General features: G+C 45.5%; 1 protein-coding gene across 6 annotated transcripts in view; it reads left to right on the forward strand.

Moving 5' to 3' along the window:
- Window positions 1-15,323, forward strand: part of LOC124619479 (PSME3-interacting protein) — a 110,981-nt gene that overhangs the window by 58,474 nt on the left and 37,184 nt on the right. For 4 of the 6 annotated variants that reach the window (XR_006980084.1, XR_006980085.1, XR_006980083.1 and 1 more), the window contains exons 6-7: window positions 12,247-12,577; window positions 13,201-13,330. Coding sequence is in view for 2 of the 6 variants with exons in the window: in XM_047145891.1 (XP_047001847.1) it covers window positions 12,247-12,577; window positions 13,201-13,264 (395 nt within the window). In the remaining 4 variants the exon portion in view is untranslated. Of the gene's footprint in view, window positions 1-12,246; window positions 12,578-13,200; window positions 13,910-15,323 lie in introns of those variants that run through there. The other 2 variants (XM_047145891.1, XM_047145892.1) reach the window with 1 other exon arrangement.

The following is a 15,323-nucleotide window of genomic DNA, read 5'->3' on the forward strand; positions in this document are numbered from 1 at the left end:
TTTATCTGTCTATTGTTGCAAATCTTCATCCTTTCAATGGGATTTTCAACTTTGGAAGTAAAAAATAGTCCACAGGGGCCAGGTCTGGAGAGCACGGAGGATGTGGCAGTGCAGTGATTTGGTTTTTTGTGCAATAGTCAAACATCAACAGGGATGAATGTTCAGGTGGGTTGTCATGACGCAAGAGCCATGAATTTGCTTGCCACATTTCAGACCATATCCCTCTCACATTTTCTCAAAGGCGTTACAGCACGTCCCAATAGTTCCATCGATTAACAGTGTATCCCTGTGGCATGAATTTATGATGAACCAATCCTTCAGAGTCAAAGAAAACTATCAGCATGGCTTTGACAATTGACCTGACTTGACAAACTTCATTTGATATTGGAGAGCCTTTGTGAAGATGGAACCTTGGTATCAACATCATAACTGTAGACTCACCAGTTATGATTCTCATAAGCAACATCTCGTTCTCATTTGCGTGATCGAAAGTCTCTTCACAGATTGCGAGGCGAAGATCTTTCTGGTCTTGACTTATGAGCCGTGAGATGAACTTGGCGGCAACATGATGCATTCCAAGATGCTGTGCCAGGATTTCATGACATGATCCATCTGAAATGTTATATTTGTCTGCAGGCTCTCGGACAGTCATTCTTCGATTGACATGCACAATTTTGTTGACATTCCTAAATGAGCGTCATCGGTAGATGTCAAAGGGTGTCCTGAACAAGGTTCATCTTTAACTTCTGTCTGGCCATTTTTAAACCATGTGAACTATTTCGTAACACCAAGTACAGCTTAAGCACTCATCACCATGCTCCCTGCATCACTTGGTGTGTGACTGTAATGGTTTCTTGAGTTTAATGCAAAATTTATTTATTTAGGTTACTTTATTCAAAAAGTATTGTTACTGGTTTCAAATTGGTACAATTAAAAAAAGAGGGCTCTCGTACAACCAATGTAACTTTACAAAAGCATGAACCAGTAATACGGTATTTTTTGAATAAAGTAACTTAAAAGCAATTTGTGGCTAGTTATTACTGCACACCATCAAGAATTTGTTTCACATAACAGCCACAGTCTCCAATCACATCTTGATTTTACAAAACTGTATCTAAGTCATTTAACATAAAAGAAGGTTAAGTGTCATGATTCCTATTTTACTCTTAAGAAGTGCTTTCCTCCCCCACTTCTATGTATCTCTTGCATTAATTGTAGAGTTCTCTTCACTTTAACCCCTCAGGGGACTCAGCATTTATTTGCTGGGTACGGGCTTGGCGAACCCGGGGTCCCCGAGCTGTGGACTGGTGTGCGCCGCCAGTCCTCTGACACCGTAAGCTCTGGGCATGCTTCAGTGACCACCGTGTGGCGCAACGATGGAACGTTGTGTGTCGCAGGGACCGGGGATCTTGGCTTGATTGCCTGGATCGCGAGGATGGTACATACCTCTATAAAAAACCCTTCAATCTTAAGGTGTGCTGCGCGCCGATAAGATGCATGGCTGTTGAGGTGGAACAGTCGCTAGCGGGCGACCTCTGAGGAACCTGCCGCACCTCAGTTGTATAAGGCTTACCCAGGCATGCGGGGCTCTGTCTGGGCTGACGTTTCGTTCCCTAGCTGCTCGTGGGGCGTACATGGCAACCACGTATTTCCCTTCACCAACTTCGCAATCAGTCAAGCGCATGAGGGAGGCTAGTCCTCCAGATATGCAGATGGAAAAGAGTAACAGGGCTCCTGGAGTCGTCAATGACAATGTTTTCATCGCGATTAAGAGGAAGGAGGGCTCATTTGAAAAAGTGTCTCCTTTCTACATACATAAAGGTTTAGAAGGACTCGCAGGTACACTGAAATCTATCAAACGCCTGAGGAATGGTACCCTGTTAGTTGAGACTACTAGGGCAAAGCAAGTGGAGCTGCTTCAAAAGTCAACCAAGTTAGGCGAGTATGATATTACTGTCGAGTTGCACAATTCCCTCAACTCCAGTAAAGGCGTTGTCACCTGCCGTGATTTAATGGATATCGATGTCGGCGAGCTGAAGCAAGAATGGGCAACACAGGGGATTGTAGACGTGGAACAAAGGACACGTAGGAATAATGGAGTTATTGAGAAATCTGCCACCTTCATTGTGACTTTCAATTCGCCTGTCTTTCTGAATACGTTCTGGCTGGTTTCCTACGACACTGAGTTGTGGGGGTGAATCAACCTGCGGTATATGGGCAAGGCAGCTCATGAAGCTGGGACCAACTGCACATCTCCAGCGCTGTGTATCAACTGCTCTGGGAGCCATCCCGTCTGGAGCAGAGACTGCCCCGTCTTTGCAGAAGAACGAAAAATTCAGGAGATCAAGGTGACAAAGAGGCTACCTTATGTGGAAGCCAAAAAAGGGTATAGGGCTACAAAACCCCCTGTCTTTGCCACATCCTATGCCTCCTTGGTGCACAACCGTGCGTCGCAAGTAGACACTTCGACGCAGACCATGTCCAGCGTAGCAGTATCCTCCACCAATACCTGTACCTGCGTTTGTACCTGCCAGAGCACTCCCAGTAACGATCTAGCTATTCAGGCTGCTCCGCCTGCACCGACCGCTATTGCAGAGAAAGCTACAGTGAAGCCTTCGAAGGCCCTCCAGAAACAGAGTGCCTCTCCACTTCCCCCATCCCCGACTTCCACAAAGAAAACGGGACCAGGGAAAGGGGCACGGCGTTTGACGTCAAACCTGCCAAAAGCACCATCGGGTGTCGTCATGGCATCCCTGACTGATGAGGAGGAAATCGTCATGGATTTTGATACCTCTTCCCCAGAACCTGGCAGCCCCTCTGCTGCCACTCGCTCTATAAGTGCCTCACCAGCGCGCCGCAAAGACGGGGAAATCTAAACCGAAACGCTGATATGGCTCCCATACTTCAGTGGAATCTGAATGGAGTCAGACCTCGCTTTGCAGAATTGCGGCTGTTAGTACAGGAAAACCCCTTTTGCATCTCTTTGCAAGAGACACATTTTAAAGAGACTGACACGCCTGTACTTACAGGATATCACATGTACAGGAAAGACGACCTGACTGGTAATAGGGCTCAGGGTGGGGTGGCAGTGTTCATTAAGGACACATTCCACTCCTCACCTGTGACCTTAACCACAACACTACAAGCGGTTGCAGCTCGGATCCTGGCCCAGGTTAATGTCACAGTGTGCTCCTTGTATTTACCACCCGCTGAGCTCATTGACAGTGAAGCCCTCGCATGGCTCATTGATCAGCTACCCCGTCCCTTTCTCATTTTAGGAGACTTTAATGCTCATAATGCATTATGGGGTTCCAACAAAACCTGCCCCAGAGGCCAGATGATTGAGCAGTTGATCAGGACTTCCGACATCATACTGCTGAACACAGGTCAGGCCATGCATTTTAGCACCGCTTCAGGTTCGTCTTCTGCCATAGACCTCTCTATTTGTTCGCCTGTGCTTGCGGACATTGCTCAGTGGGTCGTAGACGACGACCTTCATGGCAGCGACCATTATCCTATCTGGCTCCATCTGCCAGTTGAAATGGGTCGTGTCGCACAGCCGCCAAAATGGTTGTTCCAGAAGGGAAACTGGACGCTCTACCGGCAGTTGGCTGTTTTTGAACGGTGTGAAGGCGTGCAGGATTGGGTGGATCACATTACGGCGGTGATGCACCATGCCGCTGATGTATCCATACCAAAGTCAAAGGGAACACCTGTGAGGCAGCCTGTCCCTTGGTGGAATGACGACTGTCGTACCGCCATCAGAGACAGACGGGCGGCTTTGAGAAGATTCCGTCGGAGCCCCACTGCTGCGCATCTGACAACTTTCCGAATAGCACGGGCGTGGGCGAGACAAATCGTTAGGGAGAGTAAACGGAGGTCTTGGCGTGAGTTCCTGAACTCCATCAATAGGTCCACATCTTCCAGCAAAGTATGGGAAGCCATTAAGAGGATCTCAAGGCGATACTCTCGACCACCAATAGCAGCTATATGTGAGCGGGGGTGTCTCCTAACATCTCCAAGAGACATCGCCCGGGCGTTGGCAGAATCTTTTCAAACTATTACGGCCGATTCTAGCCAGGACACAGAATTTCTGCGCTATCGGGGTACACAGGAGAGGGCTGGTTTTGATTTCCGTTCAAAGAACGCTGAGGAATACAACCAGCCTTTCTCTTTGTGGGAGTTGGACTCTGCACTGTCCGTATCTCAGGATACCGCACCTGATCCAGACCTGATATCGTATAGCATGCTGCAGCAGTTGGATCTGCGGTCAAAGGAAGTCCTCCTTCAACTTTTTAATGAAATTTGGAAGACAGGCGACTTTCCTAGTTCGTGGAAAGAATCGATTTCAATTCCCCTTTTAAAACCAGGGAAGGATCGGACCGAACCCAGTAGCTACCGTAGCATTAGTCTCACGAGCTACATCGGAAAGACATTTGAGCGTATGGTCAATAAGCGCCTGGTGTGGGTTCTCGAATCCAGATCCTTACTTACCCGCTGCCAGTGTGGATTCAGGAGGTATCATTCCACCCTAGATAACCTGATCCTACTCGAAACAGCGATACAAGATGCTTTCCTACGTAAGCAACACCTTATCGGGGTTTTCTTCAACCTGGAGAAGGCGTACGATACTACCTGGAGGCATACCATTTTGCGGCAGCTTTATGAGTGGGGTTTCCGTGGGCGTTTACCCACACTCATCAGATCCTTTCTGTCGGACAGGTATTTTAAGTATAAGGTTGGGAATGTCCTGTCTGACCGTTTCAAGCAGGAGAACGGTGTCCCTCAAGGAAGTGTCCTCAGTGTGACAGCTTTCGCAATTGCCATCAATAGTATTGCGTCCACAGTACGACGGCCCGTGCAGTGCTCCTTGTTTGTGGACGATTTCTCCATTTTCTGTGCGTCTTCCTCCCTCACAGCTGCTACACGCCAATTACAGCTGACACTCGTGCGATTGGAGGAATGGTCTAAGACCACGGGCTTTAAATTCTCTTTGGAGAAGACCGTTTGTGTAGATTTTAACCGTTCCCGTTCTCTTTTTAATCTCCCTGTTTTAAAACTAGGAGACACTGTTCTCCCCTTTATAGAAAAAGTGAAATATCTTGGGCTTATTTTTGATGAGAAGCTCACATGGTTGCCACACTTAAAGGATCTAAAAGTCCGCTGTTTCAAGGCTTTAAACGTCCTTAAATGCGTCAGTCATAGATCCTGGGGCGCTGACAGGGCACGTCTGCTCCAACTTTATAAGGCCTTTGTGCGACCTCGACTGGAATACGGATGTCAAGCTTATGGCTCTGCAAGACCTTCCTACCTCAAAATGTTGGATGTGATTCACCATGACGGTATTTGGCTTTCAACAGGGGCTTATCGCACGAGTCCAGTTGCTAGTCTGTGTCTCGAGGCGGGAGAGCCTCCGCTGTCCATTTGGCGTCTTCTCCTCGTGGTACGGCACGCGTACAGGGCCTTGCAAAGGAGAGTCTCGAGTCAGTACACCTGGAGGGCATTAAGGTCCTCCACCAGGGATGGAGTAGGGGATCTCCCTGGCGACTACAAAGGCCAAGATTACTTCTTGATCTGGCTGCTTACAGGAAGTCTTGTACCCCGGACCACCTTTTTAAAATTAAACTTACTGAGATTTTCGAACGCAATTCCGATTTTATTACTGTTTACACGGATGGGTCTAAACGGGGGGATTTTATGGGCTGCTCTGCTGTGTTTCCTGATACTGTCCATCGGATAGAACTCCCAGAGCAGTTCTCAGTTTACTATGCAGAACTGTTTGCCGTTCTGCAAGCATTAGTGCATATGCGCCGACACCGTGGCACGAAATTCATCATCTGCTCCGATTCCCAAAGTGCTCTACACGCTCTTGAACAGATGTACCCAGCAGATCGGATGGTGCAAGAGGTGCAGGACGCACTCCTGCTCTTGCAACAGCAGGGTAAGGATGTAATTTTCTGCTGGGTTCCAGGGCACATAGGGGCTCCTGGAAATGAACTTGCAGATGTGGCTGCCAAGGAGGCTTGCTCCATCCCACCTCCTGCTAGCTGTTCCGTTCCCCTGCAGGCCATTACGTCTTTCGTGACTCGGAAGGTCATGCGTTGGTGGGAGGCTCAGTGGCTGGAAGTGAGGGATAATAAGTTGCGAGCGGTGAAGGATTCTGTCCGACCGTGGCTCACCTCCTTCCGACAACGACGCGCTGAGGAAGTAGCCCTTACACGGCTTAGAATAGGACATTGTCCTTTGACACATGGTTTTCTGTTACATTGTGAGGAGCCACCAACGTGTCAGACATGTGGGACACAGCTGTCGATACGACATATTTTAACTGAATGTGTTTTATATTCGGGTTTGAGGGAAGATTTCAGTTTCCCACCAGACCTACCCTCTCTTTTAACTAATAATGAGGCGAGTGTTGCTAGAGTTTTACGTTTTTGTGTGATGTCTGGCCTTCTTCCCAAAATATTGGGATTGAAGTCTTAATGTGCTGTCCAGTGGTTTGGTCACCCATTATTTGTAAGTGGTCACTCAGCCACCGTTAATTATTTTTACCTGTTTGTACTGCTATTTTATTTTTAGTTTTATCTCCCTGTTTTGATGTGCTGTGTCCAATCTTGCAATTTGAACAATACCAATTCTCTCACAATTCGGCTCTGAATTGAACTTTTGGGAACGGGCGCTGATAACCTTGTTGTTGTGCGCCCTACAACACTAATAATAATAATAATAATAATAATCATCATCATCATCATCATCTTCACTTTAATACTGTCATATTATCTGTGAAGCTGGAGCCACTGTTAGCGAAATTTATTGTCATTACTCCCTTGAGCTCCTCTTCATGTTCCAATGAGATTTTGTGATTAATTGTTTACTAGACCATTAGTTACTATTGTTTATTATAAGGTGTACAACTTTGCTTCCGCCTTTTTTTCCCAACATTTGAGGCTTTAGTGAAACAGATTGGTTACATATGTATCATTCAAAGTATTTTCTATCGCTGGCCACTACTTTCTCCCATTCTTCGGGCAGTGAACGAATCCTGTGTCGAAAAAATTGTTCATCTTTTGAAGCGATCCACTTCTTCATGAGATCAGAAGTGTTGGCCAGCCAGGCCATGCACCATTGATCTAAACAGGTGATAGTCAGAGGGAGCAATGTCTGGATAATACGGCAGGTGGGGTAGGACTTCCCATTTTAATGGTTCCAAGTTCATTTTGACCTCTTTTGCAATGTGGAGTCCTCTTATGCCACCACTGTCACTCCTGCTACAGTTTCCATCGCTGCACCACACACCGTCAGCTCTCAGAGCCAGAGGACTACACCTGCCCTCTTGATGGTGGGGGGGCGGGCACTTCACTCCCTGTTGCTCCTGCTCCATCTACTTCAGGACTGGGCGACTTCAACGCCCATAACCCTCTGTGGGGTGGGTCAGTGGCAGCAGGTCAAGGCGCCACTGTTGAGCATGTATTGACACAGCCCGACCTTTCCATTTTAAATGATGGTGCATTCACACATTTCAGTGTGCCGCATGGCACATACTCCACCATCGACCTTTCGATCTGCAGCCCTAGCCTCTTACCGTCTGTCCAATGGAGTGTGCATGACGACCTGTGTGGTAGTGACCACTTTCCAATCTGTCACTGCCACAGCGTCACTCTTCTGAGCACACCTGCAGATGGGCTATGAATAAGGCTGACTGGGACATGTTCTCATCCATGGCCGCTGTTGCGCCTGTTTCTAATGAAGCCATTGATGCGGTGGTTCACTCGGTCACCAACCGGCATCGTTACTGCCGCAGAATTTGCCATTCCCCGTTCTTCTGGGTCCCCTCGGCGGAGGACTGTGCCTTGGTGGTCGCCTGAGATCGCTGAGACGATTAAAGATCGCCGGCAGGCGCTCCAGCGTCACAAGCGGCATCCATCTTTAGTAAACCTCGTCGCCTTTAAACGGATCGGTGCACGGGCCCGCCGCATCATTCGCCAACACAAGCAGGTCTGGGCCAAGATTAGACGCCTCTATGGCTATCGGACCCTTGTCAGCGTCCCTGCACTGTCACTGAATGGGGCAATTTGTACTGACTCCGATATAATTGTCAACCGCTTAGCAGACCATTTTGCTCTCAGTTCCGCATCTGTGAATTACCCACTGGCTTTCCGCTCCATTAAAGAGCGGTTGGAACATCAGAGCCTTTCATTTCACACACGCCATCCTGAATCCTACAATGTCCCATTCACTGAGTGGGAATTCCACAGTGCCCATGCCGCATGCCCTGATACAGCTCCCGGGCCAGATTGCATCCACTGTCAGATGCTGAAACACCTCTCCGTGGACTGCCAGCGATGCCTCCTCGACCTTTACAACCGTATTTGGGTCGAGAGTGAGTTTCTGTCACAATGGCAGGAATGCATTATTATCCCCGTTTTGAAACCAGGCAAGAACCCATTGGAGGTGGACAACTAATGCCTCATTAGCCTCACCAACATTCTTTGCAAGTTGCTCGAACGCATGGTGAGCCGGCGGTTGAGTTGGGTACTCGAGTCTCTGGGCCTTCTGGCTCCGTCTCAGGGTGTTTTCCGTAAAGGCCGCTCTGCCGCCAACAATCTGGTGAGCCTGGAGTCAGCAATCCGTATGGCCTTTGCCCGCCATCAGCACCTCGTCGCTCTCTTTTTCGGCATGCGGAAAGCGTACGATACGACATGGCGCCACCACATCCTCTCTACGCTTCATATTTGGGGTGTTCGGGGTCCACTGCCGATTTTCCTACGAAATTTTCTGTCGCATCGTACCTTCCACGTGCAAGTCGCGGCCTCCCATAGTTCCTCCCGAGTTCAGGAGAGCAGGGTACCACAGGGATCTGTCCTAAGTGTCTGCCTGTTTTTAATTGCAATTAACAGGCTCGCTGTGGCGGTGGGAACGTCTGTCTCAGCTTCCCTGTATGCTGACGACTTCTGCCTCTACTATAGCTCCATTGGCATTGCAGCAGCTGAACTTCAGCTGCAGGGAGCTATCCGCAAGGCACAGTCTTTGGCTGTAGCGCATGGCTTCCAGTTCTTGGCTGCTAAGACGTGCGTTATTCATTTCTGCCGGTGACGAACAGTTCACTGTGAGCCGCGGCTTTATCTTGCCGGCGAACTTCTTGCTGTGGTGGAGACATACCGTTTTTTGGGTGTGGTTTTTGATGCCCGGTTGACTCGGCTCCCACATATTCGGCAGCTTAAACAGATGTGTTGGCGGCATTTTAATGCTCTGCAGTGCTTGAGCCACACCAGCTGGGGCGCCGACCGGACTACCCTCTTACGGCTCTACTGGCATTAATCCAGTCCCATCTGGATTATGGGAGCCTGACTTATGGTTCAGCATCCCCATCTGCGTTGCGAATGCTGGACCCAATCCTTCACAGTGGTATCTGACTTGCCACTGGTGCTTTCCAGACCAGCCCTGTGGACAGCATACTTGTGGAGGCAGTTGTCCCTCCACTGCGGTTACGGCGCCAACATTTACTGGCCGCTTATGCTACGCGTGTTTGTAGCTTGCCTGGGCATCCTAATTATCATCCTCTGTTCCCACAGTCAGTCGTCCTTCTCCCAGAACTTCGGCCCTGGTCGGGTTGTACGATCGCGGTCCGCGTCAGAGAGCTTCTCTCCGGGCTTGGGGTTTTCCCTCTTCCACCTCCTTTCTGGGCCCCTCTGCGTACACCCCCGTGGTGTGTGCTCCGCCCTTTCCTTCAGCTCGAATTGGCAACGGGCCCGAAGGACTCAGTCCCTCCGGAGGCCTTCTGCCGCCGCATTTATTCCATCCTTGGCACATATCAGGGCTCTGGCGTTGTTTACATGGACGGTTCGATGGCTGCTGGTCGTGTTGGTTATGCTCTGACTCTAGGGGACCACTATGAACAACATTCATCGCCAGCTGGCTGCAGTGTTTCACTGCTGAGCTGGTCGCCATCTTTCGTGCCCTAGAGTATATCCGCTCCTGCTCAGGTGAGTCCTTCGTTGTCTGTAGCGACTCCCTGAGCAGTTTACGAGCTATCGACCCGTGTTTCACTCGCTCTCATCTGGTCATGGCTGTCCAGGAGTCCCTCCGTGCTCTTGCCTGATGCGGCCGCTCTGTGGTCTTTGTGTGGACCCCGGGCCATGTTGGGATACCCGGCAATGAACATGTAGACCGCCTGGCCAAACAGGCCACCAGTGAACCAACTCTGGAGGTAGGCCTCCCGAAGACTGATTTGCGGGCAGTCTTACGCCGCACAGTTCTCTCGCTTTGGGACACTGAATGGCGCGATCTGACCACACCTAATAAACTCCATGCTGTCAAGGAGACGACAGCTGTGTGGCGGTCATCCATGCGAGCCATTCGCAGAGACTCAGTCGTCCTTTGTCAGCTCCTTATTGGCCACACCCGACTGATGCACAGTTATTTACTGTGTCGTGAGGTCCCGCCTCTTTGTCGTTGTGGGGCGGCCTTGACGGTGATCCACATTTTGTTGTCCTGTCCACTTTTAACTGTGCTCAGGCAGACGTTTGCGCTGCCTGATATGCTCCCTGCCCTTTTAACTGATGACTCTGCTATGGCAGGCTTAGTTTTGTGTTTTATTCTGGCAGGGGGCTTTCATCAGTTGCTCTAAGTGTTTATCTTTATTTTGTGTTGAGTCTGGCTTTTGGCCTACGGTTTTAGACGTGAGTTTTTAATATGTTTCTCGGTGGTTGGCTTTTCCTTTCTTTCTCTACGGTCGACCAACCACTGTCACACTGTGTGTGATTTTAATTCGTTTTGTCTGGTCTTTGTCCAAGTTTCTCTTGTCCTGTGTCGTCAGTCTTCTTTTCCTTGTTCACTTTTATTCTGTGTGGTTGTTTTTAAGTTTTGGAAAAAGGGACCGATGACCGTAGCAGTCTGGTCCCTTTAATCCCACAAACCAACCAATAGCTAGAATGTCTCTCTTAGCTCTGTCACTGCTACAGATGTGCTCTTTGCATTCCATGCTGAGGCAGCTTATGTTATGGTTGTAGTGCTCGCCAAATGCTGGTGCCTGTGCTGAGAGACAGTATTCCAGCTGAAATGAAATACTTATCACCCAATTCTTCAAAAAATGTTAGGTGAAAAAAAATTGGTTTTTGCATATCTTACAAAATAATATCTTCACTCAATAAAGAACTGAATTTCTTTTCTTTATCTGTCATACTCTGCTGCAGAAAATTAAGTAAAACTGCATGTGAACTTTGCATACGGTTCATTTTAGCTCATACATGGCAGTGAATGGAATGTCTTTAATGTATCGTGATTTTATTTAAAATTGAGAGCAGAATGATTCTTCATTTTGTTGTTGAGTTAATGGGTTTTATATCTGATGGACAGTTGGCTGGAAAGCACCCTGTTCCATCCATGTGAACGTGCCGGCTTCTGTGAAATACTTATCATGAGGTTTTAGGTGGACAAAAAATATTTGCACTTCTTACAGTATGATATCTTTGCTTGATAAAGGACTGAATTCCTTTTCAGTGTGTGCCATAATTACTGTGGTGCATCAAATTAAGTAAAACATTGCACAAAATTTGAACAATTTTGCAGAGGTGTGGTTGAATTTGGCTTGTGCATTGCAGTGAATGAAATACAGATAAGATATTTAAATGTTATTTAAAACTGAAAGCAAAAGGATATCTCAATATCTGAAGGACGGTCATGTGTGGTGTTCCATTCATATCCTTGCCATTGTGAATCATGTCATCATAGCAATCGTTTATGTTTCATAAAAGAATCAAGATACCAAAACAAGGTGTTTTTGCAAATAATGGGGCAGATATGTTGTGTATTAAATACTCGAAACTTTTTTATTCACTGAGATATGGGAGTAGCTCATCTGCAGCAGTGAGAGATCAGCAGCCCATGACACATTCAGGTGGACATAGCACTGTAGGAAAACCTAAACGGTACGTGTATTCATGCCTACAGCAGCGAAAGATAAGTCATGCGTTTTGAATTCCTTTTTCCTCTCTTACATTACATCTCTCTCTGTTGTTTTGATTTTACTGTTGCTATGAGTTGTTCTTGCTGTATTGAACATTTACAAACTACCAATGAAATGTCAGAGATTATAACATTAATGTTCTTACCTTCAAGCTTCATTGTAAATATCATACCTTTGGGAGGGCAGCATAAAGACATCTACTGTAGGGTTATTTAAAAATGTATGTGCTGTCCTGTTGAAATAATAATCACTCTTAACATGTCTTTATCTCTTTTTTACAGAAAACAGCAATGAACAGAGTAAAACAGAAGATGACAGTGGCAGCTCTTCAGATCATGCTGAACTCAACAGCCGTGAGACTGAACAAAATACCTCTCCTGCTTCACAGAATTCTGTCAAGAACATCAGTAGTCTCCACTGTATTGGTATCTTACCAGGTTTAGGTGTTTACCCTGACTCAAGTGACAGCGAGCAGAGTTCAGACACAGATGCGGAGCTGACTCTATCATCAGGCTATGACCTACTAGGTCGGAAGCTGGCTACAGGTGCCGGAGGTGCAGCTGCACGCAAGGCTGCACAGCAACAGGCCAAAGCTGCTGATGCATCGGGAAGGTGAGCGCTCAGCGCTCGTCATCACAACATTCTGCGAAAGGATTGCCTACACATTCCACCTATGCGTTTCTGCTATGTTAGAGTTTTTGGCTGGTGCATTCGGGAACTGACCCTTTATCTGGAATTCTGTGTGAGGCTTGTTTTCCAGCGACTCTTTCATAGTCACAGGAGACATTTCTTAATTGAATGACATATCTTGCAATAGTGCAAAAAAGAGTTTTAGTAAAAATATCCATAACTGTGCTTTCAGGTCATTCAACTGTGATTTTTAAAGGGACAGATATTTCCCCCCCTCAAAATTTCACATATGTTGAACAATGTATAATTTGTTGAAGTATTCTAGATCTGGGGGCTTTGGGAATTTATATCCACATATTTTTACAATTTGCATTGAAAATTCATTTTGGCTGTAGAACAGATGGGTGGAATGGCACAAAGTTCTGATTTTGGCAGTTGCTTACATTTCATTCTCCTGCCCTTCCTTGCATTATCTTACTTTTTACCCATATGTTTTGCATATCTAATCATTGCAAGAAAAATAAAGTGCTGTATTCTTTCAATTGCTGGACAGAACTTTCAACTTGTGGGAAGGTGCTGAAAGTTGATGGTTGTTCTGATTGCAGTGAGGATGTCGATCCAGGTAGTTATAGCAGCTGCATTGAAGATGATGAATATTTCAGTGAATGAAGACATCATGATCCAATCTGGAGCATTCCACAGCTTCCATCAACAGTAGTAATGGAACATATGAAAGTCAGTTGCTTAATAATGTGTGTATTTTGTTTTATGTGCTTTCAGTATGAGTAGAAATAAAAACTGAGATGCTAATATGTGTGATACGTCTTAGGCAATTGATTCCCACCACTCATTGTTACTGAAATACTAAAAACAAATGCATAAAATGTAAAACTGTCATGTTTTAAAATATTGCAATGCTCATTTAATTGCTTTGTTATGTCTCCAAGCCACGTGTGAACATTAATGTCCAGTGATTGGTTAACACATCCTTGCCCAGGCACATTTGGCTTACGTTGATTTTGTTACAACCAAGGATTAATGTTAAAGTTGTTTCTTTGTGTTTGTCTTTATTTCCTATATTTTGTAACTGTAACCTGAGTGTTTGTCTTAACAGTATGAAAATGAAATAACTGCATCCAAAAATGTATGTTTGGGGTTGAGTTCAGTTTGTAGATAGATTTGTTTTGCCTAAGGTCATCTGTTGTATGTGTATAGAAGATATAAATAGTGTAATGCATAATCCTTACGACAGGAAACAGCATTTGTACATTCATACACCAGAAAGAGTTGAATAAAAATATAAACGTACAATAAGTTTATTTTTGAGTATACACACTAAATTTGTCACACATTCATGTAAATTAAATGTAAAGTAAAAAACAACTTGTTTTGCAGATTATTTTAAATAAGTTAATTGGATGCTATATTTCTGTCAAATTTTTATGCTAAAATGGAGCATTACGTGTTGAGTCCTATCATATCCCTAAATAAAATCCCATGAAACAAAAAGAGGGAGTTAGGAGGAGTGGCAAGATAGGAACTGGAATCCAGAATGTTCTGTAGTGTATAGACCATGTAAGTTTGTAGAGGTAGATGATGTTGTATTAACAAAGGAAAAATGTGAAGTTGGATTGGGGCATACATTTAGGAAAATCCAAATAGTTAATAATGGAGACATCAGTTATTTTTTCAGATGAGTGACAAGGGAAAATTGTCCAATCTGACATGTCAAAACTCGCCGTGAAATTTTTTCCACAGGAAGAATGCAACCAAATAAACAGTGTCAGAATTTCAGCTGCTAAGACACTGTGCATATATTTTTTTTTTTTTTCAAACTGTTGAAAATTGCCAACACCAGAGCTGGGGCAGACTGCTCATCCAAAACACATCTGGCACATGGCTTTGCATGATGATGCAGCAGTCAACAGATAACAGAACACAGTTTGATTGTAATCTGTAAAGTGTACTTCAGTTTCCATTTGTCTTTTCTCTGCTGCAATTGTTGACAATTATTTTTCTCTTGAATTTGCAACTCGTTCAGTATCTGTCTTAGAAACTGTGAAGACAAGATTAGACTATTACAGCACATACTGAGGCAGTCAAGAATAAAAGTAAATTCTTCCTGCAGTCATTATGTTAATGGAACAAGAAGAAACCATATTTATATGTGGTACAGTGGAAGTATCCTCTGCAATGCATTTCACAATGGTTTTCAGACTCTGGATGTTTAAGTAGATGTAAGCAGTAATAGTTAGCAGTTCTTTTTACATTACTGGTACATTTTAATGGTGGAGATAGAACTGAATTAATATTCATTGTTTTCTTGATTTATGCCCCCTAGTATATCTGTAATCTTCCAAAGGTGAAGTATGAATAATGTTCGATGCCGTAAACATCATGTAATTCTCCACAAGTCCAACATATGTACAATTTGTTGGGTAATTTCATGAAAATTCAGTCAAATGATGTTGGCATTTTGATATTAACTGCAAAAACATCAGAAAAATGGGAAATAATTCTGTTGATTCTGGAAATTGTGGTTTGTGTGATTATAGTTGTGCCAATATGAATTCAAAGCAAGAAAACCATCCTAGCCCAAGGAAACCATGCACTGCAATAGTTTTGAGTGACAAGGAAAAGCTTGTGAATTCTTGGTTAAACAAAGAGGAGGAAAATGCTTAAGTAGTGTGCAAAGCTGGTTCTGTTTTGTAAAATTTGAACATAAATT

Source organism: Schistocerca americana, chromosome 6 (genome assembly GCF_021461395.2).
Source record: "Schistocerca americana isolate TAMUIC-IGC-003095 chromosome 6, iqSchAmer2.1, whole genome shotgun sequence".
In the NCBI taxonomy this organism is placed as follows: Eukaryota; Metazoa; Arthropoda; class Insecta; order Orthoptera; family Acrididae; genus Schistocerca; species Schistocerca americana.